Source organism: Salvia splendens, chromosome 22 (genome assembly GCF_004379255.2).
Source record: "Salvia splendens isolate huo1 chromosome 22, SspV2, whole genome shotgun sequence".
In the NCBI taxonomy this organism is placed as follows: Eukaryota; Viridiplantae; Streptophyta; class Magnoliopsida; order Lamiales; family Lamiaceae; genus Salvia; species Salvia splendens.
In genome coordinates this window covers 22485839-22512257 of record NC_056053.1, presented here as the reverse complement: position 1 = coordinate 22512257, position 26419 = coordinate 22485839, and the positions used below count along the sequence as shown (strand labels likewise).

General features: G+C 36.0%; 4 protein-coding genes and 1 non-coding gene across 5 annotated transcripts; all 5 read right to left on the bottom strand.

The window, feature by feature from the left end:
* Positions 1–2038: 2038 nt before the first annotated feature.
* Positions 2039–3343, bottom strand: LOC121785931. The gene has a single exon (XM_042184415.1). It carries the CDS (start codon positions 3104–3106, stop codon positions 2186–2188), a length of 921 nt encoding a protein of 306 aa, XP_042040349.1. The 5' UTR covers positions 3107–3343; the 3' UTR covers positions 2039–2185.
* Positions 3344–6138: 2795 nt separating this feature from the next.
* LOC121787431 (1-deoxy-D-xylulose 5-phosphate reductoisomerase, chloroplastic) lies at positions 6139–10161 on the bottom strand. Its single transcript, XM_042186137.1, has 12 exons — positions 9904–10161; positions 9266–9447; positions 8892–8978; positions 8602–8727; positions 8452–8514; positions 7935–8084; positions 7731–7798; positions 7431–7542; positions 7184–7288; positions 6980–7101; positions 6755–6898; positions 6139–6588 (listed from the first exon to the last, which is right to left on the bottom strand). Exons 1-12 carry the CDS (start codon positions 9998–10000, stop codon positions 6420–6422), a joined length of 1425 nt encoding a protein of 474 aa, XP_042042071.1. The 5' UTR covers positions 10001–10161; the 3' UTR covers positions 6139–6419.
* Positions 10162–14535: 4374 nt separating this feature from the next.
* On the bottom strand, positions 14536–18880 carry LOC121788104 (peroxisomal membrane protein PEX14-like). Its single transcript, XM_042186980.1, has 13 exons — positions 18774–18880; positions 18606–18686; positions 17649–17887; positions 17504–17552; positions 17183–17370; positions 16811–17003; positions 16565–16657; positions 15961–16031; positions 15822–15864; positions 15677–15735; positions 15444–15488; positions 15282–15350; positions 14536–15202 (listed from the first exon to the last, which is right to left on the bottom strand). The coding sequence occupies exons 2-13, from the start codon at positions 18664–18666 to the stop codon at positions 14711–14713; spliced, it is 1602 nt and encodes a 533-aa protein (XP_042042914.1). The 5' UTR covers positions 18667–18686; positions 18774–18880; the 3' UTR covers positions 14536–14710.
* Positions 18881–20831: 1951 nt separating this feature from the next.
* On the bottom strand, positions 20832–20911 carry TRNAL-UAG. Its single transcript has one exon. It is a non-coding gene; the product is annotated as a tRNA-Leu (tRNA).
* A 201-nt stretch (positions 20912–21112) lies between these two features.
* On the bottom strand, positions 21113–24087 carry LOC121786225 (serine/threonine/tyrosine-protein kinase HT1-like). The gene is made up of 3 exons (XM_042184814.1): positions 23274–24087; positions 22206–22661; positions 21113–21628 (listed from the first exon to the last, which is right to left on the bottom strand). The coding sequence occupies exons 1-3, from the start codon at positions 23634–23636 to the stop codon at positions 21380–21382; spliced, it is 1068 nt and encodes a 355-aa protein (XP_042040748.1). The 5' UTR covers positions 23637–24087; the 3' UTR covers positions 21113–21379.
* Between the last annotated feature and the right edge of the window lie 2332 nt (positions 24088–26419).

Here is a 26419-nt window from a genome sequence, read left to right as displayed (position 1 = left end):
TTTCGAACATATCGGAATGTAGTTCGAAAATTTCCGCTCTTGACTTGTTTAATGGTACGAACTGAGCGGGCGGCTTCTCAGGATGGAGACGTGGTCCCAATCTGCCTTGTACTGGTGCCCTTTGAATTCTTTCAAAAGGAGTTCGGCGAGGAAGCACCTGGTCGCTTTGATCGGGCTTCCTTTTGTCTCCTTGGGATGAGCTGTCTAACGACCGTTTTCGACGGTCTGCCTCATCCGCACGAGAAAACTGGTCCGCAATGTCCCACATTTCTTGAGCTGTTTGCGGACCGCACTCCACGAGCTTTCTGTAGAGAGCTCCGGGCAGGATTCCATTTTGGAATGCCGAGATGACAAGTAGATCATTGAGATTATCTACTTGTAGGCATTCCTTATGGAATCTCGTCAGGAAATCGCTGATCTTTTCGTCGCGACCTTGACGTATAGAAAGCAGCTGAGCCGAAGTGATTCGGGCTTCCGCTTTCTGAAAGAACCTCCTGTGGAAAGCATCCATGAGATCTCGGTAGGATCTGATGCTGCCTTGAGGAAGGCTGTCGAACCACCTTCTGGCGTTCCCGATGAGCAACTCGGGGAACAGCTTGCACATGTGGACCTCATTGAGACCCTGGTTCGCCATATTATATTGATAGCGTCCCAAGAAGTCATGAGGATCCTCTAGCCCGTCATAAGTCATTGACGGTGTCCGGTAGTTCCGCGGCAAAGGAGTCCGGGTGATGTCGTCCGAGAATGGAGTCTTTAATGCTCCGTACATGGCGAACCCGACATCTCTTCGGTACGGAGGAGATGGAGTTCTCCTGTGGTTCCGGTACCGAGGAGGAACATGTCGGGGTTGAGGATTCTTTCTCCTGGAAGACACGTCACTACTGCGGTAGTGACTTTCATGTCTGGATGAGGAGGGAGAATCCGCCGTTGTCTTCTCCGACTGTTGGCTCTTCTGCAGGAAGGTTAAGAACTCCTCCTGCTTCTCGGCCAAGAACAGCTTGACAGCCTCGTTCAAATCAGGCTGCTGGGAAGACTCGGTGTGTGGACCTTTTGAGCGGCTTGCTCCTTCTCCGTGAGAACTGGAAGTAGATTTTTCACGAGGCTGCTTTCCAGGCCTATGGGCTGCTGGATTAGCTTCCTCATGGTTATCACGGACGGAGGCACGGGTGTTATGTGATCTGGTATGCATTTTTTTTTTTTTTTGGTAGAAGAGGATCAAAAACTCGCTTTATCACAAATTTGGTTCTTCGTTTCCCACAGACGGCGCCAGTGATGAAGCGGCGAATTTTCGATGGTAATTAATGCACGTAAAAATAAATTACGACACAGAGGTTTTACGTGGTTCGATTTACTGAGGTAAATCTACGTCCACGGGGAGAAATGGGGGCAGGTTTGTATTGCTTGATCTGCGAATTACAGCTTACAACACTGGCCTGCTTTATGATATTCTCTCTAGAGAGCTTTTTTAGAGTTTAAAAGAAGAAGCAGAAGACCTTATCTATCTGACCTAGGTTCTATTTATACAGTGAACTAAGATCGTGGCATGCAGCATTTATTAGGTAGTGGATGTCGTGGAGATCGTGGCGACCTTGCATGGGTCCACTATCCTGCATGAGTTAATGACTGCTTGACACCACTAAATAGATCGTCGGTGTAGTGGAGGTGGAAATCTTGTATGAGTCCACTATCTCCTAGTTCGGTCGAATACTGAGACCGAACTGCTGAATTATTGCCGAGCGGCTTTTGCCGATCTGAGAGTAGAGCTTGATGCCGACCTGAGAGCAGAGCTTGATGAGTTGGCTTTCACCGAGCTGTAGGCTGGGGCCGAACTCTTTGGTTGTACCGAACTGAACTCTTTAGTCACGCCGGACTGATACTCTTTAGTCATGCCGAACTGATACTCTGTCTTGGGCTTTACTGCTGTTGGGCTTGTTTAGTACGTACTCCATCACATTATTTATGAGAAGTGATGTTAGAAATTATAACAATGGAATTAACCAAAATATGTAGAAAAGTAATAGTAAAAGTAAAAGCAAAATAAAATGGAGTCGTTTTCACATTACATATTCATAATGAAAGGGCAATATGATATTAGCATTTCACATCAAAAAAAGAAAAAAAATCCCCATTGATAAACAAATAAATACTCTCCTCCGTGTAAAATTATTTATAAAAAAAAAAGCAATCAAAACGGCTGCAAATTCTTACTGAATCCATTTACATTGGCGAAAAGTCCTACTAAATCCTGTTTGTACGGCAAGTACGAGCGCCGCTTCTCGCCGCCGTGCACCGGCAGCGGAGGAAGCGGTGGCGCCGCCGCGGACTTAACCGTTCCACCACCGCTCACCGGTGCCACTTTGCCTCTGTCTTCACTCTGTTTCTTACTCGAATTCAATACACTGAAATCATCCTTACTCCCCTCGCTCCGGCTCCGATTCAGCAAATCCTTCACCTTAAATTTCCACCTCTTCGAATTCGATCCCGTGGAGCTGCTCTTTTTGCACCGCGCCTCAGCCTCCGCCTTATTCGGCGGCCGCCACACGCAGTACGAGTCCGCCGGAACTCCGTCCAGCTCGTCCGCGTCGGACGACGAGCCCGACGACGTCGTCGTCATCGTCATCGGCGTTTCTCTCTCCTCGTTAAACAGTTTCCGCAGCGGTAGCCGAATAGTCGGAACGTTCTCGCCTAATTCATTCCGATTTTCCCGCGGAAATTCGATACGGAACAAATCTCTGTTGAAAACCGGGTAGACCGGTCGAATCTGGCCGTTGTGGAAGATCTCGTCGGCGGAGATCGGAGAAGGCGGATCGGAATCTCTCGTCGTCACGAAAGCGAACTCGAATTCGTCGTCGTCGACGCGATTTTGATTTTCTCCTTCGGTTTCTACATAATCAGAATCTCCTTCTTCAACGCTATTCTTCACGAAATCAGAATTTGCAAACTCCTCAGATCGTCGATTTGCCGAGATATCCTCGAAGTAAAACTCGTCGTCGTAGACTTCCTGAGAGGCGAGCTCGTCGACGACGCGTGCTGCGATTTCGGCGAGTTTAGTGTTGGAATAGCTGTTAAAGCTGGGGGAGATCGAAATTGCAGAGCTCGCCTGCATCTTCTCCGTTCAAATTCTCTGAAAATTGACCGTCAATGAATGGTTAATAACGGAATAAACACTATCACATAAAATATCACTACGAAATGGCTGAAAATTTAGAAGTTTGAGGGAGGAGTTGGTTGGTTGAAATGGCGGAAAGTGTGGGGTTTAGCAATTGTGGGAGTTTATATTGTTGAATGGCTGTGAATACAATTAAGAGTGAGAGATTTTTAAAACGTAGAAAGTTAAGAGAGAGAAATTATATATATAGAGAGAGAGCATAAAAGGCTACGCCACGGGAAAGCTGTGATCGTCTGAGTGACGGTGTAGCAAGCGCATATTTGTGCCACGTGTTTGAGATTGTTTTAGTTAGCTGTATTAAATTTTGAGATTGTTTTAGTTAGAAAAGGATAATTTATTATATTATCTATTTAAAATAAACTTATAAGATTTAATTATATAAAACAAATAAAATATTTTATACGGAATTGAGTTATTTTTTTTAAATTTTAGATATTCTACCGTATAGAGTCATTTTTTTTTAAAAAAACACATTTTCTTACTTTTACTTTTACTTTTACTTCTCTTTTACCTTACTTTTTACGCTCTTCAACTTTAGAGCATCCACAACCGTGCTCTTGCCAACGAGCACGGTTGTGGGCCCGACCCACTTTTTCTGACTGCTCTTAGGCAAGAGCACAACACCCACAGCCGTGCTCTTCTGCAAGGACAAGCACAAGGATCCCACCATTCTATTATTCAATTTAAATAAAAAAATTCCACAAAAGTAAAATGCATTAAAAATACCCGGAATAATATTACAAATTATAAAAAAAATAAAAATTACATAATTAAAATCATAAAAATTAAAAATTACACAATTAAACTCCTAAAAAATAAAAATTACATAATTAAATTCATAAGTAGCCGAATTTCGTCCAAATGGATGGTGAATGTGTGTATTTATAGATGATTTTGAGATTACATTTTTTTTAAAAATTTCAAAAAAATTTCCAAAAAAGGTAATAAAACTGCTATATTTTTGGGAATTCGAAAATATATTTTTTAAATTTTTGGTATTATTTTTTATTTAAAAAAAAGAAAAAAAAGAAAATGCCAACGGCCAATAGAAACGCGTCACGTCGCCCTGCTCGCTGGCACAGACGTGCTCTATGCTAAGAGCACGTCCGTGCCAACGGCAAGAGAGCATCGGCGGATAGGCGTGTTCTTGACAGCGGCAAGGACGGACGGATGGTGAGTGCTCACCGTCGTGGATGCTCTAAGATTTAGACTTTCATCAAACATTAGAAGTCAAAATCGATTGAATATTTTTCGAATCGCACTATATGAATTGTCATCATGTATTGTCAATTTTAGTTAATACTTATAATAATAGCATAGTTTACATTAAAATTATGGTTTGGTTAGTGACAATGGAGATTAAATATTTAATAATGAGTGTTGGTTGGCAAATGCCAAATCTTGAAATTAGTTGAGTTTATAAATTTTGGGAAATAAGAATTGTTTGGCTGGTATGTCAGTTCGACCCAGTGTCACACTCCAAATTATGAATAATTGAATCTCAAATCCATAAACATCAAACATTTAATGTAAGGTAACAATAAGTTCATTTTCATGGGCCATAAACTAAAGAGAAAAATAAGGCTAATTGTTTAAGATAAAGACATTTAATCCGTAGCTGTGAGTCAGCCAATAACAATGTTCCACCACTAACAAAAATTGTTTCCTATGTCGCTATTATGCAAATGGAAATAAATTAGTTACAGATATTATCTTTAATCTAGGGATTTTATATGGACTGGTGAATTTGGAGTAGGTGTTTAAGTTTGTTTTGTTGAATTTTATTTTAATAAATTCTAATTTGTTGCCCATAAGGTCTCCGGTACTTTAATTCAGTGTTTTTTAATTGAAAAGACAAACAATAATTTAGCTATTTAATCTCAAAACTAAAACTTCAAAGCCCAATAACTAAAGGAGTTATGCCCAACAACTGAAATTCTCATATACTTTGAATATTTCTCTTTTCGATTTGGGGCGCTAGATTAGTTGATTGAGTCATAATATTGTTAAGGTGTTATTGATTGCTAACTCACCTCTTAGTTGCTAACTATAACTCTAATTTAAGACCATAGAAATTGATAGATCTAATGGTTTATAATTTGCCATGTGTAATTTCGTTTTTATATTTTAATATTGAAAAAATAAGATTAACTATCACATTTAGGATTTTGAGTCGCAATGTCAATATAGTGTATTAAAGATATCAATATAATGCATTGAATGTATGCATATTAGGTTGACATATTATGTTATCTATGTTGACATTAGCTGTTTGGCGAAAAATATAAAAATTAGGATTTTTTAAAGATTTTAACATCGAAATATATGCATGTAATATCTCGTTGGAATTCTTATAAAATTATCTTTAATTTGATATATGTTCTGTGAAAAAAATAATTGAAATTGAAATAGTTATAATCATTTAAAGTTTTGAGATATTTTTCAAAAGTTAGTTATAACTGACTTTTTTGTAATTATCATTAGTATCCCTAATTGACATTTTTTGTACAATGTATTTATACTAGTGGTTATATGATCTTGTGCATGATCTAAAGCTTATCAATTTATGAGAGAGTTAGCAATACAACTCACTCATGTTCAATTAAATAGATAAAGTACAAGATTTAATATCGACGCAACATCAAATACTATGATTAATCTTAATATAAATCTTTGTTTTTCTTATTTGATCAAATTAATCTCCAATAATCTCGTAACAAGTTAATCTTGAGGAAACGAATACAAATATTACTAGAATTATAATTTTACAAGACAGTCTCACACAAAATTAGAGCGGACATCTGCAACACTTAGCACTAGTGGCATGAGCACCATACCACAACCATTGAGCACCTACTCTATTAATATACTTTTTCCATTTTTAATTATATATTTAAATTAAATTAAATTAAATTAAATTAAATTAAATTGCAAAAAACTAAACATATTTGCATAAAACATTTTTGGCATTTTTAGCCCAATTACGACCGGCATATATATACCAACAAAATCAAAAGTCAGTATACATATTATATTCTTTAAATTTTTATTCACCCTCACGAAATGACCTTTTAGAAAGGGGCATGTGAAACATTGCTATCAAATTTACACTTGATGATGAGTATAAAAAAAACACAAAATCATGTGACTTTCTTTTGATCTATTTCGTGTTTCATAATGTCACATGATTCATTTTCTTTTCATCATAAATGAACTAGTTTTCCAGTTGATCATTCTCACCAACCTCTGCTCATACAAGAGCAGGACTCAAACCGGCCGACCGCTGCACGCCAGCTGCATACTCCCGTGCCCACAGGTCGTAGTGCACGATTTCCTCCAACGAAGGCGACGCCACCATCTCCGCTCGATGCTTGTCACATGTCAGCTCCACAACCTTGAATATGTCCAGGTAACTGATTCTGCAACACACACAAAAATGATCCATCATCATCAGCTGCGATAATCGTGCATTCATCAGAAGACGAGCACACTCACTAGCGTGCCCGTGTGTAGTTTTATGCGCAGAATGATAGATTAGATTCAACAATTTTGATCTTTCTTGATTATGTGACTTGAAATACTCACTTCTCGTCGATGAACATTTCAACTGCTTTCTCGTTGGCTGCACTAAGAACGCCGGTCATGGTGCCTCCTGCCCGTCCAGCAGCATAAGCAAGATCCATCGACGGGTATTTGGTGTTGTCAGGCTTCTTGAATGTCAGGTCGACCCTAAACCATCACGATACGAAGTCAGTTCTACTTGAGCAATAAAAAAAGTGTTTTTTATACTTGTAAGGGCACAGTAGTTACTTGCAGAGGTCGAGGCGAGGCCATGTAATCTCAGAGCAGTAGATTCTCTCTGGCCACGATAAGGTGTACAGAATAGGCAAACGCATGTCGGGCCATCCCAACTGTGCTAGCACGGATGAATCCTGAAAATAGACAGACAAATATGTGAAGAGAGAATCGAAGGAAGGAGCTAAACCAGTAATGAGAGCAGGAAGATGGATTTACCTGTGTTTCAATCATCGAATGTATGATGGACTGAGGATGGATAACGATCTCGATATCATCATATTCGGCCCCAAACAAATAGTGAGCTTCTATAACTTCTAGACCCTGCCAAGATGAAAGCCACTTGATTAGTCTTTGTTCTAGACTTGACAAAAGCATAAAAACAGCTTATCCATATTTATGCACTTAGTTGAAGGAACGATACTATAAATGGAAGCTATGTTCGTAAAAACGAGCAGAAGTCTACCTTGTTAAAGAGGGTTGCAGAGTCCACTGTAATTTTCTTTCCCATGTTCCAGTTAGGATGCTTTAGAGCATCTGCTACTTTAACTTCTTTCAATTTCTCAACCGGCAAATCCCTATCATCGACATCATTATCAGTATCGTTGCACAACTGGATTAGCAAAATTATGAAGAACGAAAAGTTCAACCGCACAAACAGGATATAAGAAGCACTACATGAGGAAGAAGTAAGTTCGCACTATGGATGCTAATCTACGGATGCAAGAATTTCTAAACAATCTTTCTGTGCAACAAATTGCTATACCTGAAAGCACCACCGGAAGCAGTCAAAATTATACGCCTCAAAGCACCTTCCGGCAAACCTTGGATACACTGTAAGATAAAACATTCCATTTTATAAGGGCAGTTTAGTGATGGATATGAAGTTTTAACACATCCGACATCTCTAGTTAATCTTTCTAGTAACATTGCATAAATTTAGACGTTGTTCGGACACCTTTAAACGTACCTGGAATATAGCAGAGTGTTCGGAATCTGCAGGAAGAATCTTGACGTTATGCTTTTTTGCAAGAGGAAGGACAAAGGGTCCTCCAGCAATCAGAGTTTCTTTATTGGCCAAAGCGATGTCTTTTCCAGCTTCTATCGCAGCTACTGTCGGCTGAAAAATCATAAAAGATCAGATTTCTGAGAATATTATTCCGTTGCAACACATTTGCAAGAGAAGAAGGAAAAGAACGTATCGCACTTTAATTATCCGGTGAAGTCTGATGAAACATTAAACATAGTATTCCAACTTACAAGAACATCATAAAATCTACCATTGTTCCAAATTTAAAACAAGTGAAAAAAAAAGCTTTTGTAAACGAGAAAAGGTCAATGGTACCAAAGAAAACCAGCAATGATGCAGAATGCATCTCAATAGAACAGAAGAAATGGAATTTAGTACTATTAAAATATGCACCTTTTATTAAGATTAGATAGAAACATTACTGATTAAGGTAAATCCATGTGGCACTGAAGATTACCTTCAAACCAGCACATCCAACAATTCCTGTGACTACTGTAACAGCATCGGGATGTCGTGCAACCTGGAATAGATAGCCAGTGTCAAAGAGATGGGGAACGAATTATATCTACCAATATCTTTAGCAGCTATAGAGCATATATAAGCTAACCTCGACCATTCCTTGCTCTCCCGGGATAATTTCAGGCTTGTCTTCGACATCAGCCAACGCCTCTTTGAGCTCACTAGCTAATGACTCGTCTTTAACGGATACTAATTTGGGTTTGAAAGCCCTCACCTACAATATGAGCATTAGATAACAGAATCAGATCATCTGGAGAGGATATTAGTGAGTTATGACATTCACTTTTTATAACAACGTGATTAGACGAAATAATTCCATTGCTTTAGCAGGTTAAATGATTAGTCCTAGGTTTTTCCCGAGTATATCAATTAAATCACCTGTTCAGCAAGGAGGGTGACATTTGAACCAGCAGCAAGAGCGACGATTCTGAATTTATCCGGATTTTCAGCAACTATGTCGAGCGTCTGCAAAGAGTGAAGTCAGCTCATAGCAACCAAACACATGCCTCACCAAAAAGCAAGAACAATCCACCGGTCACAGCTGATACCAGCAGGTAATAAATAAAATGAGTAGAATTTAGGGGAATAATTTGACAGTCACATCTCAATATGGCCATCACAAAAATCAAGAATATCAATATAGCCATCATCAAAATGTATAATATGAGCATAATAACTTAAACAACTTCAGTTGAAGTATTAATTTCTAGATAGTCTCAGACACAAAATAGCAAATACTCCTATATATTCACCTGAGTTCCAATGGAGCCAGTGGAACCAATAACCGAAATAGGCTTCGGGCCCTCCCAAGTCACACGACCGGGCTCAGGAACAGCCCGCCCGGGCCAAGCCGGAGGAGGAGGGGGCTGTGCCGAGCAATGGACTCTCTTCGAAGCAGTGCATCTACTATCCTTCTTCTTGAAAGCAAATCCACCTAAACAAAAAAAATCCAACAGAATCTTGTATAATTCAGAATAACAAACAACATATACTTGTAAAGATACATCTCAACAGGGGAAGATGACTTGACACATCAATTTTTTTTTACAAAAAATGGAATCTTCAGCAAGTCAAAAACAGCACCAGAAACACATCAGCATCTAAAATCATTCTCCACAAATGGGAATCAGGAAAAATGAATCAATAATTACCTTGGATACTAAAAGATGAATATTTGAAATTATTAACTGACACATCTCCAGAATTATAAAAATACAAAATTAAAAAGGAAAAGCAAGAATTAGTTATAGTCACCAGCTTTATACTATTCTTTTCTTATCCCAAACAAATAACAGCCTCATAATCAACATGGAAAAAAGACAAAATAACTACCTCGAAATCACAGCACCCCAAAACCCCCAAAAGATTCAAATTTGAGGTTACACAATACCTTTGAACTTGAGAGGATTGAGATTGTAATTCGATTTGGAGCAATCCAAGAAAGACAGAGTCTTGATTTCAGTTGGAGACATCAAGTTTAGAGCCATGGTTGAAATGCAAAGAAAGCTGAAAAATAACAAAAAGATGCTTTCTTTCCCACACCCGTTTATTTCAAGAAACCAGAGATATAAGTAGCAAGCAACACTGCAGCTTTCGGGTTGGTCAAGGGTGGCAAACTATAAAAAAAAATTTGATGAGAGAGAGAGAAAAAAAAAAAGAGGTGTTGGGCAATATTTATTTAATAAGGATTCCAGTGAAAATCAAAATGAAAATGTCATTAATTTCAAAGAATTTACCATAGGAAATTGGTGAAAGCTAAGAAACAATTGTATCAATGAGACAAATTGAGGTATATCAGAGCACCGTTGGCGTATATGAACTGTATTTGTTTAATTTTATTCTTTTCTTCCTTAATAAAAAATGCCCTTTTTAGTAAATAATTATGCATTCAAATGTGTTTTGTCTCAGATAACATAAAATTTTGCAAATTATTATATCTTCGATTTGTTCTTTTATTCCTTCGTGTGCCTATTTGCATTTGACAATAATTCTTTTTTATCGTTGTTTTAAATAATTTGAGATAATTTCAAGAATTGGAAATTTTTTTGGAATAAGATTATTTGATTCCCTAGCTTTTGAAATAGCGTTATTCTCTTGTAATCAAGACGAAAGTGATGGTGATTTTTGTATTATTTTCAGACTGAATCAATAGGTTTGAGTCACAAATTTTCAATGTTATATTTTATTATATTTGTTAGTTTAGTATTTACCGAATATACTCTAGTGACTGTAGTTATTTGTTAGTTTAGTACACATCGAATAGTTTGCAATCTCAAAATTTTCAATATTATATTTTATTTGTTGATTATTATATATATTCATGGGCTAAGATTGAATCTTTTTATCACAATTGTTGAATGACATGGTTATTTTGAAATTTACCATTGAATTGTTACTAATATCAAATTGAAAATAAATACAGTAATAAATTTGGAAGAACTCACATGATGATATAAACACCAATTTTGAGTGTAAAATATTTTTTCTAATTTTAAGTCAAAATACGATAAGATCAGGGAAAAATGAGTCGTAGCATAATTTATTAGTCAAATTTGCAACACTCCGCGAGTCAAAATAATTAATTATCACTTGACAGTTTTAGTACTATTATATCATTATAAGTTTATAAGCTCCATCAGTATTTTTATTTTACTACAAGAGATTAGATATTTAGTAACGTGCTGATTAAATTGTGAATTAAGAATAGTGTTAAAGAATAATGTTTCTTGAAATTAATTTTGCTACCTTATAAAGTTTGAACTACTCGAGTCTCAATGGCGTAAACGACCAATTAGCAAACACTAATTAGATAACTAATCGTCAATGGTGAAGATTAATAGTACTCATAGATAGGTGTGCTAAAATTAAATAATTACAAATATTAGCAGTCCTATTAATACTAACAGAAACAGCCGCCATAGCATATTGGGCAAAATTCCGGCTAATAAAGTAATATAGCCTATACATAGGAGCTAGACTTTGCTAACTAAAAAAACGTTATTTCAAAGAAAATTATTGTGGGAGTTTAATAATCTTGCAAATCATTTAGCTCATTTTTAGTTAGTGGGAAAGTAAAGTTGACAAGAAAAATGATTCATGGGAAAATGAATTCCGGGAATATGATTCACAATAACTTTACTTTCTTATATTTGGAAAATATCAAGATTTTAAATTTTATATTTGATTTAAACACCAAACTGAAAATATATTTATTATTATTTTATTTATAAAGAATAATAGTAATAATAATAATAATATTTTTAATAAATTACTAATTATAAATGATAATAATTATATTATTATATTTATTATTATGATGGATAGTTTAAAAATGGATCATCCATCACAATATATAATAATATAATTATAATTATAGTTACATGGAGTATAATAATAATAATAATTATTATTATTATTATTATATTTACGGATATTATAATTACATAAATATTATAATTTAAAATCTTACTACGATTTATTGATTAATTATTAATATATTATAATTATATTTTAATTATTTAAGAAATTATTAATTATTATTATTATGATAATAACAATTATATATAAATATTATAATAACATAGTTATAATTATGATAATGTTAATTATAGTTATTTATTATACTGAAATAAGTATGATTTATAATTTTAAATTATTTTTAAAATATTATATATAATAATAATAATAATAATAATAATAATAATAATAATAATAATAATAATAATGCATTAAATATGTAAGAATCCTAAAGTTGGAAAAAGAATACCTAAGAAAAGTTATGATTCATAATCCTGGAAAATTGTATTAACTTTCTTTGTTCTCTGGATTCTGATTACTTTTCCAGTTTGATTAAAAATCGAAACAAACACAGGAATTTAAAATTTAAGAAATCAGATTACTTTCTCAAACAGAATCCTGGCAACCAAACATGGTCTTATAGTTACCTACTACTACTGCTTAATTTGATATACATTAGCATAATTTAATCAAGTTGACTTGATCTTTGGCATCTTCATGAAAAGAGTTCTACTCTAATAAATAAAATTGATCTTAAATTTATAATATTCAGTAATTGGATTGCACTAATTAATAAGCTATTTAGGAATTGGAACTTGCAATCAAATTTTGTAACTTCTCTTTTTAGTTATCTAGGCAATTTATTTTAATTTTATTTTATTTGGGTGAATGTATTGTTGCTGACTTGTTCTCTCGTGGTTGCTGATTATAGCTTTAAATGATAAGAATAATAGATTAGTAGTGATATGCTGTTAGTTGAATGCTGAAGCTCTGTTTGCTGCTTTGTTTCTTGAAACTTTAGTTTTGGTACTTAAACAGTCTTACTCACTTTCTATGCTTGAGCCTTTTTTTCATACCAAAAAAAAGTGAATGAATAACAATATGCATATAAAATATTATCTTACAACGTTGCAACATGATTTATATAGTCAAGTAGAATAAATTTAGTTCTAACCAATATTTTCTATTACTATTTTGTTTTCTTTCTTTGCATGGATCGAACTAGCTAGTCATCAATTATATCTGCTAAGTCAAGTGTTGCTGTGGTATTTTAATAGCTTTGATTAATTTTATTCTTGAATAATCGAATATCTTTTATTAGTTAAATGAAGCGGTCAAAATTCGATGCTCAAAGTGTTGAATTCAATGTTACTTCAATTCAAACTTGGTGTGAACCATTAAATAATTGATTTTGAATAGACTGTTTCTCATCAATAATTTGGAAATAAGGATTTTTTTTCTCCCAAAATTCTCACTCAATATGTTATTATCGTGTTGAGAAGAACAGTTGTTCTCTAATGTCTAATAACGTGGTACACATGTCACATGGGCATATTTGTTCTGAATAGCGATACCATAATTTAATTAAAAAAATTACAAACGTCATTACTCAAATACTCATTGTACATGCAACAATTATTTATTTATTACTCAATCCTTCAACCACTAAATATCTCAATTTGATATGGCGTGAATTTTTATAAATGTAAATGGAAGCAAGTGGAAATAGTTTATGAAATACTATACATCATTGAAATATGAGATACACTTATCAAAAATAGTAAAAATGAGATGAGATATTTAATGAAAGATGAAAAAAAATACTATTATGAAATATGTAATAATAAATGGATCACACTTTAGGATTCCGAGATACATAGCCAGAGGAATTCAATTCATGAATTTTTTTTGTCATAAACTCACTCACTCTATTTTATAGGCATGTCACGAAAATAAATATTTTAATTTATAATGATAAAGTGGTCACGATTAATATAATTAATACTAGTATTTTATTTAGTCAAAGTAAATCAATAAAATATGATTTCTATAGAAACTATTTTATATGTTATAGTAGTGATCATAAACACGACGTAAAGTAATTTCCTGTCGAAATTTCGACGGACACTAGTTTAATTATAATAACAAAACGAGTTTGTAATTTTTTTTATCAGTATAAAACTAGTCGTGTTAGCTCTTGTTGTTACACGTTAATCAATTTGCAATAAGGTATTAAAATCCAGATGCCGATTATTTTTCTTGTTCAACCAATTATAAAGTTGAAATAAGGCCCACTCGAAATTGTCGTCCTAATTAATTAGTGAATATTTTTATTAGGTGTTGTTAAACCATTTGCATTGAGAAATGGCCGGCAAAAGCGACCACTCACACAAACCACTCAAAAAATCGAAAAAAATAATACTAGTAAAATAATGAATGGTCAACCACAAACACTCAAATAAAAACCTATTATTAATCCAAAAATTACAAATTATAGTATGAGATACCTATCCAGAAATAACTTTTAATAATAGGGAAAAAATGGCTTAAATTTTTTTGTATTTTGTGAGGAAGGATGAAGCAGAATCTCTTGACATTCTGACCACAATAGTACATTTCATGTAAAAAATATGATGCAGATATAATTCCACACTTCCAATAGTAACACCAAAAAAAGGAAAGGGAAAATGCAAAATGTCCATGAAGCTGTGGTCTAAGCCATATATGCACAAAACATGTATCTTCACATTGTATATTTAGAGTTTGGAGTATAGTATAGAGTAGAAAATCATATGATCGGATCGACAGGTTTGTAACCAACGCAGTCTCGTTCATTTATTATAATCGTCTACAATAATAGAGCAGATCATTTCAAATCAACACGAGCTGATGCTTACTTCTTAGGTCTCCAGATATGAGCCATTATCCTCCTCCCTTTGTATCTCAGTAGACGAAGGGTCTGAAAACCCGGAACTAGCCTCCATGGACCCACCTGCAGTCTCGGAGTATCGGGTGATTTTCTGCAGCTCATCAGTTGCATCTCCTGAACGAGCTAAGAATTGGTCGTCATTCATTGGCTCTGCCTGAGATGCAGCCTTCTTAGGCTGGCGTATGGCCATAGCTGCTTCAGGTATCACCACAGGAGGTGGCTGCGGAGGCACCCAAGACCTCTGAAGTGGCCGGTCATTAGCTGCAGGCATGTTGGAAGATCCAAAGTTATGTTCCTCACTGGATTCCACTTCTGTGATTCTGACGTTTTTCTTCTGCCACCAAGGGACTCCGTCATCTCCATTCGGTTGGTTGTCTTGGAAAGTGTAGGTTGTTCCGTTGCTGCTCTCTTGAGACGAGTAATTGTTGACAGAGGTATTCTGTGGTTGACTAACCTCCCAAGGCTGATTGCAAGAAGTATTAGCGAGTCGGATAAATCTAATAAAATAGTGTTTGAAATGGAGTAATTTTTTTATGCCAGACCTTTGGCCTCGGTGCTGCACGTGGATTTGTTAGTGGCTGATTGGGGTTTGGCGGAGCATCGTTGATCTCCTGAAAACAGAAAAGCGAAAGTGTCACCTTAGGACGAAGCTTCAAATACATTCAAGAAATCAACACAAACACCATGTGCTCTAGTGGACTAACCCTTATATTCGATGGTTTTTCCCCTCTCTGTATCATCGACATTATCTGCAAAGCATCCGTGCATATTAGAGGGCAAGAAAATGACAGAAAAAGAAAATGATTTTTTTTTGCTGTTCGGACAAATGATATCACAAGACAGAGCGATAATCTAAAGTATCATGCTTCGTGGGTCACAAAGGAATGGAAGAAGCAGGATAGATATCACAAGAACTAACAATGAAAAAGAAATATACCTCCATATACGACTTAGGGTGAGGAGGTTCCGCAGACACGGGTGGAGAGGTAGATCTTACTGCACAGTTCCAAAAAACTCAAGATATCAAGGAAATGAAATTTCAATTTAACAAAATGATAATTTTGCTTGATCAATGAATTAACCTGAACGTGATTCAGTATCTGTCTTGCCATTGGTATAGGGTTGCTGAAAAGCCAAGAAGCATGTTCAAGAATTAAATGAAATGCCACAACTGATTAGATGAGCTTTACATGTTGTTATAGATAATAATGATTATCTCACCCTTGAACTGGTTCCCAAGAACCTTTGGTTGTCCTGTTCATCCAGAGCAATCCTCCCATTTACGCCTTGTCCTAATATTGATATTAAAAACAGAATGTCACCCAAAGAGACGTTTCGCATGCTTAACACATGTTATGAATAATAAAGCTAGAAGCTTGAGGACGGGTGTCTAGATCACAAGTAAAGATGCAATATGTTGGTACTTATGTACGAGTTAATTTATTTTGTTTGACATGTCATTAATGAACACGTGTGCATATGGCACCCCAGATTATTTGGTGATATTGAATAGAAAACCACCCATGGACAGAAAATGACTAACGTACTACAATGATTTGGTTGTGAGATATACATACTTCTACGCACTTAACCCTGTTTGTTAAAAAACCTTCGCCTCCAAATTATTACGCAAAGATAATGGCATAACATAAACACTACTGGATCTACTCCAAACATTTCTGCTTAGATGTAACTCAAGCAAATAATAGCAGTATATGACAAGAAACAGACACAAAGTTATAAGGGAAAAAAAAAAACAGCACAATTTTCTTAATAAGAAAGAGAAGAAAATTCCAAAATAAATCAACAGGAAGCTACTCCTTACCACTTTCCAACTTCTGTATTGAATTGCTCATTGATTTCATCTCACGTACTTGAGCATTTAACATACTGAGAAGCTCCTCAAAGCATCTTTTCTCTGGAAAACAACAAACATAGTATCAATGCAAAGAATACATAAAATCTATCAGAATTCAGAACAGAAGTAATATTAGCTAAAATTAAGACAGGAGAGACAGCGAACACCAACAATTTACCAAGCTGCATAATAAAGGATCATATAACAGTCTACCTTCTCTTTTCGTTGTCAACATCTCTTGACTGGCTCGAGCTACGTCAGCTGCAGCAACAGCAGCAGCTTTTGCAGCAGCTGCAGCTTCTTCTGCTACAGTTGGTTTTGCGTCATTTTTCTTTATCAGGCCCTCCTCATCTTCTTCCGATGCAACCTTACGAATCCATGACTTCAACCTGGGGACAACAGATTTCTAACCAAAAGAATACCAGAAAAAATGTGATGTCAATCAAACAAATGTTAGAAAGTCATTCCAAATATAACTGCAAGAATTCAACAGACTAATAATATGCTGCTTGAATTTTCAAGTGTTCAAGACAGAAATTCACAGAATGACTAGTGCCAAATGTGCCAGAAATACAAAACAAACACCTTGAGAAATACTGCAGTTCCAGCACCTGATACAGCTAGAAATCCCACAGCAAGTATAGCATGATACCAGTGGAATTGGGAGAGCATCCCAATTTTCGCTGCGCTTCCCACAGGTGCAACAACTGCTGACTGCAGTAATTGTGTTGGAGGTTGCTGTTGAACATTTAACGAAGTTTTTATCTGCCCATCTGTATATAAGGTAGAGAAGAAGAAATATTTAATAAGTGAAGTGTTCGGTCCCCACTCATGAAAAAAATAGGTTAAGTTCTAGACTGATTTGTCATGAAGATCAAAGGAATAAATTATTAATTACAGAATTACCTTGACTAGAGACAGCTGGCTGCGTTGTTGACGCATCCGGCATTGTATCCTATAAAAATTAAAACGGTGAGAATTTCAACTGTACTCAGAGAGCTAAGAGCATAGTACCGATTGTTCACTTGAGTTGGAGATAGTTTATATTTACAGGAACACGCCGAAAGGCTTCATCAATCTCTTCTTTTGTGAGACCCTTCCTCTCAAGAAACGACCTTCTATACATGACAGGGGACCCCCTAACTTTTGGATGGGAGAGAAACTTCATTGCATTTTGTACTTGCTCTTCCCGAATTGGTTCTGAGTTCACAAATACTGAAGTGGGCGAACTCTCCCTCACAGCCTCTACCTTTGTGTCTAGATTACCACCATTTGATGGTTCTACAGAGACTGCAGTTAAAATTTTAAAATATCAGAACTAGCAAGGTCATATTGTGTAAAAAAGACATGAATGTGATCAAGATTTATTTTCCCAATGACCAAAGAGTGGCTTAATGGGAAATTATTGGCCTACAATTTGAGTTAACAGATGTAAAAAACTGACGTAAAGCACTCCAAGTACAGGGTCTCAATCTGAAAAGTGTAGTTGAGGAAATAGTATTGGAAGTGGTAAAAGAGCAGAAAATGCATATTTTCTCATTCTAAGTTAGATAGGTCCCGAGACCCTAATTCACTAATTCATGCCTATGGTAATCCACAAGAATGCTGTTCTTTTCAAAATTAAAACAGATCATTCAGATTCTAAGCTCAGCCCATTCCCACAGTTACATTTGAGAGCATGATTACAACAATTTTCCAGCTAGATTCCCCATTCATGAACGCAAAGTTCAACCAATCTAACTCCTAAACACACCCCCAAAAAACATCATTTTCACATAGCCATGTGTCGATGCGGTTAAATTAGCAAACAGCTCCTGAACTTGGATGAACCACATCACTTCACCTTAACAAAATAAAACAAGAAATTGGTAGACAGTAGACTTAACTAGCATACTAGAATTCCAGCACTCAACTCTCCATTTTAATTGAAAAAAATGGTACAAACATCTAAGCCAAAATCAAATCAACCGAGCTAAAAATAAGTACTAAAGAGCGTCTTAATTAAAACCTGGGTTTGGCGGCTTTCCGGGCTCGGAACTCGGCGGAGAGTCAGACGGAGGAGTCGCCATCACCGAGCGAAATGAACTAACTACAAAAGAAGAGATTTACGAGATCAATCATATGAAAAGGAGAGTCATGAATTTGGATTGGAAAAAGAGGGATAATCAGAAAGCACAGTTGATGAAGATTTTGGATATTGCTGGATTGATTTTGCTCACATCTCAACGCAACGCAGTAGTTATAACCTCAGCTATTTTAGCCTGTATTTTTGTCACTATATTCCAATAGAAACCAGTTAAATTGTGAAACTTTAATTTTTTCAATTATTTTATTTGTAAAAATATCATCCTTCCTCTTCCTTAGTAGAAGCGTTTCATTCTGAGCATTCGTTTTGAAAAAATTATAATAAATAGTTAAAGTGTAAAAAAAAGTAAAATAAAAAAGAGAATAATATAGTTAAGAGTGTTCTCTATATTATTTTTTCTCTTATTTTACATTTTTTCAAAACGAATGCTCAAAATGAAACGTCTCAACTACACCGGGACGGAGGGAGTATTATACTCGCAGTTTTCATTTTAGATCGTAAATTTGGGATTAATTTTTTAGTATAATTAGATTAGAATTTTAAGTGTAATGAGACATAACTTAATAAAGGTGCTCTTAACTTATTCTAACATATTAATTAAATATATTAATTCTAACTTAAACTAGAAATAATGTAAGTAGTTTGAGACGAGCTAAAATGTAATAGTGCAAGTAACATGTGACGGGGGGAGGACTTCTGATTTTTCAATTTTTTTATTGTTGATTGAGTTTTTAACAACCTTTGAGTGTATTCTGCGACATGGTAATTAACAATATTTATCGGGCTTGTTTGATTTGCTTAACATGACTTTAGATCTGTTTTTAAAAATATAGAAATTTGAGAATTTTAACATCATAAAATAATGAATTGAAACTTATTATTTCAGTTCGTGGTTTCTGGTCTCTTTTTTTTGAGGGGGTGTGGGGAGAAGACGTGTGATCAAGTGATATGTGATTCGTCTATTTTTAATTAAATGTTTAAGGGATCGATCTCTTGGGCATAAAGCGGCCTAAGATTCTTGGTCCAATTGTTCAATTTTCCGAAGTGCCTACAAATTAGCATGGTGATTAGTTATTGGGTAGATACCGTTAGTCTAATAACAAAAATAAATAAATAAATAAATTGAGAACTTGGTAGCTGAAATTTGAAAGGCCATATAATTCGAAATTGGGTGATTAGCACAAAATGTAGTCGTATCAAGTAGTGGAATATGTTACCTAGTTTATGTATGTATCAGTTATCATGAAGCATGAAACCACATATGCCAAGGGAAATGGGGCAACAATGTCGTCTACTTCGATATTTATTTATTAATTTACGTTTGAGAATTCCGAATTATTGAGGCCAGGAGTTTAGGATATTATCATCTTGACAAAGCAGATAAATATGAACATGCAGAAAAGGATAATATTTTGAGACCTGTTTCAGTTTTATACTTTCCTGTACTCGTATCCAATTTAAATGTTAAAATAAGTAGTATAGTACTTTAATGGGATATTGGTATCTAAAACCATGAACTTTGCCTAAAATTTGGTATTTCCCATAAATTTTGAAATTGGTCTATAATATCATAAACTTTACATTTTGTTTGGTATTTCTCAAACTCACTCAAATAAGATATTTTCATCAAAATCTTATTTTACGTAGGCAACCCTGATACGTTTTATGATATTTTAAACCACTTTTTAAGTTCATAAGATGTAAGATAAAAATTCACGTTGAAAACCACGTTAATTTAATTGTGTCAAGTATGATAAAAAAAAACATCGTAAGTAGTCAAATATAGGGAGTAATAGACATGCCGTGGGAAATAACAAACAAAGTGCAAAGTTTGTGATATCATATACCAATTTTAAAGTTCATGGGAAATACCAAATTTTAGGCAAAGTTTATGGTTTTAGGCACCAATTTCCCTACTTTAATTCAACTCTATGAACAATTACTAAAAAAAAAAGGAGTATATATTTTCAAGATAAATTTATGATTTGACTGAACAATTACTAAATGATTCAATATTCAATTAAACCATATTTGTAATTGACCACAATCAATGGTGGAATTTTGTAGTACAGTAAAATAGAAGGCAAAAACATATTCCATTATTTATTTATACTAAAAAATATTATTTGTAACAAAAATAAAATAAATTGACAGCTGTGGGATTTGAACCCACGCCCTTTCGGACCAGAGCCTAAATCTGGCGCCTTAGACCACTCGGCCAAACTGTCAGATGTGTATTTAAGAAAACATTAATGCTAAGCCTGAATTTAATACTCCTTATTACTCTCATTATACATATACAGTAAATTATTAATGCTAACAGTTTCACCATATATTCATTTTTCAATCACTTACGTTTTAATTAACAACATCAACTCTTGTATGAGCATTGATATATATATTCACATACTATACTATAGTGCAATTGCTAAAAAGTTAAAATGTTTAAGTTATATTTTCCATGAGGATACTACACTTTTTTCTAATAGAATTTTATCTTAGAATTATCGTCCCCATTTTGGAGAGTAATCAAAGAGGACTATCTCAATTCCACAACATTCCATAGAAGAAAGGAAAAACTAAATGGTTGTAGAAGGAATCAATTGCACCTCAAATCACAAATCAAACTCATCCCTAACATTGATGAAAACTACTACAATGCATTTAGCATCCATCACACCTGATCGGACAGGTCCTCATGTCCCGACCGACGGGGATCGACGAGCGGCGATACACTTCGGAATGCACCTTGCAAGAGCATATCCCTCCGACGGCTCGTACGAGGAAAAAAATTCCGGGTCTCGCCCCAGAGACTCAGAGTAGCTCTCGAGTATGCTTACAATCTCATCAAAATGCGGCCGCTTGTCTGGATTGCTCGACCAGCAACGGCGGATGAGACGGGTAAATGCTGCAGGGCACGTAGAAGGCAGCGGCGGCCTTGCATTCTGCCAAGAACACACAGAATGAGTAAACAAACAAGCTCCAAAATTGTTCAGTTCAAACTTCAAAAGCTATCACAGAATGTTAACAGTCCTAAGAAGATACTATGGAATGATATTACACTATGTAGTTAGTGAGGGTTACAACTAAATCGAGCCGATCGAATACGCAGTCCAGTGCATACTATGCAAACTAATGAAAGATACACACTTAAACAACAGTTTTTTTTTCCAACTATGTGACAAATAAAGAAATATAACTAATGATTCCAACATTCCTAAAAGTGTATCATCAACCTTAGAGGGTCATTAGGAAAGGCCATAATCACCATTTTTAAGCTGTAAATGATGTTTAGAGGCTTCTTATAATCTCAAGTAATCATACGAGTAAAGGTCTAAAACATTGATACACGAGCCCTCATAGTATCTCTAGACCTCAACTCTGTTCACTTGAATATCATCAAGAAACACTCAAGATTAGTATGTATATGGTGAGTTTTGAGATAATTGAATAAAAAAAGTTCGTTTTGGAACCATTTCAAGAAGCAAGCCAGCGTCAACTAAGTAAGCTTTATATCTATACCTTCTGGCATACTGCAAACGCTGCTTGTTCAGGAGTCATGTCGTCAAAAGGTATCAACGCAGTTAGCAGCTCCCACATTACAATGCCAAAACTGTACACATCGACTTTCTTCGTGTGGTGTTTCTCCTTGATCATTTCCGGGGCCATCCAGCGATAGGTGCCCGTGAATCCCTTGGCACTGCCACACTGTGTTTCCAAACATGAGATGCCAAAATCCGCTACCTTGACACACATATCCTCATCGAGCAAAAGGTTCTCGGATTTAAGATCCCGATGAAGAATCCCCCGAGCATGAAGATACTGCATGCCGTGCGCAATGTCAAGTGCCAGCCTCAGAACGAGGTCATGGGGGAGTGAATGCGGCCCTTGCTGGTGGAGGTACTTTCTAAGGGACCCACCGGGATAGTACTCTGTGATAATACAAAATACTGGGGGTTTCTTACATGCTGCAATGAACTGCATTTATAAAGTCAATCAAACTTCAACAACAACACATCTTCTTGTTGCAGAATTAGTGAAAGTGATGGACATTACAAGATTCTTTCAAGACAGCAGACGATTTGAACAATGAGGGTGCTCAAAATTCGGCAGTAGAGATACTTAAACAAGATAGAAACAGCTAGCACCTGACAACTAACTATGTAGGAAGCTTTCTTGCCCTAATTAATAAATCTTTGTGCATTGAGCACAACTGTGTGCAACAACATTATCCATTTTGTCCATGTACATTGGCATACAATGATACTATAATCAGTGAAGAGAATAAATAAACAAATAAACAAATGCACAAGTTCTCACACAATGCCAATGAATCTATATTTCTCATATGCATGTACAACATTCAATGCACAACGTACAACATTCAATGCATACCAAATGCAAAAGTTCACTCACAATGCCAATAGACCTGTATTTCTCAGATGCACGTACAACATTCAATGCACAACGTACAACGTTCTATGCATAGGGTACAACACTAATAAAACCATCACCAAACCCCTCAAAATTAGGCAAAGGTTGAAAAAGAGGGTAACAAAAAGCTAGAAATATGAAGAAGATCTGACTCACAGAGATGATGTTGGGGTGCCTGAGCCTGAACAAGAGAGCAACTTCAGAAGTGAACTGTTTCTCCAAAAATGAAGCCAAATCTCCATCTTCCTGAGGCTGGCTGATGAGCTTAATCGCGACATCTCTCTGCTTGTAGACGCCTCTGTAGATCCTGCTGTGCCTGCCGGAGGCGAATTTGTTGCCGATGAAGAGCTGCGACATGTCAGCGCTCCACTCCTCCTCACCTCCGCCCTTGATCTCTGCTCCCGAAGAAATTAGGTATTTCGACCATGAAATCGCTCGCTTGTACTCCCCAAGCGACAGCCTCCTCTCCAGCTTGCTGTGCGTGTTCGCTATCTGCTTCAGCCACTGGAAATTCTTCATCAGTTCCGCGCCGAATCATCAAAGGAAATCCTCAATTTCTAGAGAGAGAGATAGGAGCTTTGGCGTGGGGCCTCAGTGATTTTTTCAATTCGGTCTTGCGAAAGATGATTTACTTTATTGGCCGATCGTTGTATGTGAATATGTAAAAAGCTGCAACTGGAGCATTAATCTTGATGCCAGAAATGTATAAATGAGAAAAGAATTGCGAAATTTCAACCAAAAATAAGAGCTTTATGCGGAAACGATGAGAGAGAGTGAGAGAGAGAGAGAGAGAGAGAGAGGAGTTGAAAGTGGGTTGAAACTGCGTGAAGCACTGTGTGTGTGTGCGCGCGCGCGCGCGCGTGAGAGAGAGAGGGGGATGGTTTGTGTTTCTGTGGAAGTGTGAAGAGTAATGTGAGAGAGAGAGAGGATTGAAGTTTGAATGTGAGTAGAAAGAGAGTAAACATTCGTAACGTGCGAAGATCCACTTGTGAGGAGACATGCGGCTGTCTAATGATTATGACTCTCTATCCCTTTTTCACTCTATGCCCTTTTCATTTCTTCCAAATTCCTATTATGCCATTTTCTTGTGCATATTCAAGTAGTTGAAGTGTATCCACATTTCTTCAACTGGCTTAGGTTTAGGATGATCGGCGTAAGATTGGAAGTCTCTAGGTGAGACTTGAATTTGAGGGAACAATTGTCTCTTCCTTTGCTGAACTGAATAAACGTCATATGGCTCAGTTTATTCTTGATGATATCGATAGGATGTCCTTATTAAACCACATATAACTCCAGCCCTTGACAATGGCAAATTGTGCTTGGGAATAAAAAGTGTTTTATTTGGACATATTTTTGCATCAGCATCTAAAGTTAAATAATTCTAAGTTATAAGAATAAAAATGTTTTGATATCATTCTAATAGGTGAAGATATATATATGGAATGTAAAAAAATTAATATTGAGCTGAAGATAATTTCTTTTAGCATCAATTTCTTAAATTTCATATCTAAAATAAATGTGTCAATAATATCTCAATTTTTTTAATAAGAAAATGAAATGACAACTAAATTGAAATAACATGTATATAGAAGTATATTCAACTAATTTATGACAAAGGGAGTACATAATCGAACGACGAGGGCGAATGCGCGGCAGACAAGCTCAGGGCATCCACAGTGGGGCGCCCTAAAGCCCGCCCTATGCACCGCCACGTCAACATTTTATCCTCCTGCCCTTCCACCTGCAGTGGGGCGCCCTAAGGAGCGCCCTATAGGTTTTACTATTGTTTTGTTAATTAATTTAAATATTTTCAAATATATAAATGCAAACTAATTAAAAAACACAATGATTAAATAGAAACGACAAATAATATATTGATTAAAAAAAAGTTACAATGGTTATAAATAAATAAAAATTGACTATTCTACAAAAGCCCCAACTTCCGGCACAACTCATCGATCAACCTCTGGAGGTATTCGGCTCTGGTTGGATCCGTACACTTCATAAGGGTGTTGTGCGTATCCACCGAAATCCATTTTATAGCGTAATTTGAGAGTTGAAAAGTGAATCGAAAAGTTACAAATGAAATCTGAGGATGGGGTATTTATATAAACAAAATTTTCGAATAAAAAAAAAACTAAAACGTGTTGCATCGTCCGCGTCGCCCACAGTGGGCGGACGATGGCGCGGACGATGCCCTATCGTCCGCGGACTAAGCTTAGGGCGCGAACAACGGATGATGCGTCGTCCGCACACCGACAGTAGCAGACGATAGCGCGCTCGATGCATCGGGCCCGCTATCGTCCGCCCCATTGTGGATGCTCTCAAGCACGTGGCAGCGTGTTGCCCCAGCATGCTCCATGCCGAGGTTCGTCGTCTGAGCGTGCTCGACGTGATTTTCAAAAATACATTTGTTATTATCCCCTAAAAAGGACGAAAGGGTAGTATGGTAATTTAACACCACGTGCATGGGGTATGGTATTCCACTAAATTTCATACTAGAAGAGAAACAGAAACACAATTTGAAGGCCAGGGTGGGACCCACATGGAAAATTAAAAGAAAACCGGTCAGTGCGTGCTACTGTGTGTACTGTGCCGTATGCACCTTTCCGTATACGGTCACCTTTTTCCTCTTCTCGCATAAATTAATGTCAACCGTAATAAATCACGCCACTTAATTACTTGACTCCATTTGCGCAAGATCTCCTTTTTACCACAAAAGTCAAAAAGTATAAGAGTGAACTGCACTCACCCTAACTTCTGTTATATCAGTGACAAAAATGTCCCGGTAGGGTCTCAGGGTGTTTTAGTCCGAAAAAATTTCATTCGTAATTATATTTAATGTTAGACCCATCTTACGCTATTTTTTTTAGGGGTCACTGGTGTATCAGTGCAAGAGTTATGATTTGGTGCAATTTACTCAAAATATAATTACTTTAGTTTTACACAATTTATCTCTACTAACTCCGTATTCATGTGCTAGATTCATTGGATTGAATTTTTGATGATGAGGAATTAGCAGATTTACAATTTCGTTATTTAGAAGGTAAAAATCGTTCGCTTTTTTCTGGATATATAAACAAGCAATAAATATTTGTTTCTTTTTCTAACTATAGCTAGAGTTCAAAAATAAAATGGAACATTCAACATTGCATTACTTTTGAACTTATCCAAATATTTTATGCCCAATCGGTATTTTTTGGCTCGACTCGAAAATAATTAGATTCTCCGGAAATTTGGAGGGATCGACTGCTCCTCCTGTCCCTAAACCCCTATTGATTCTATGTTCGATGAGCTCTTGT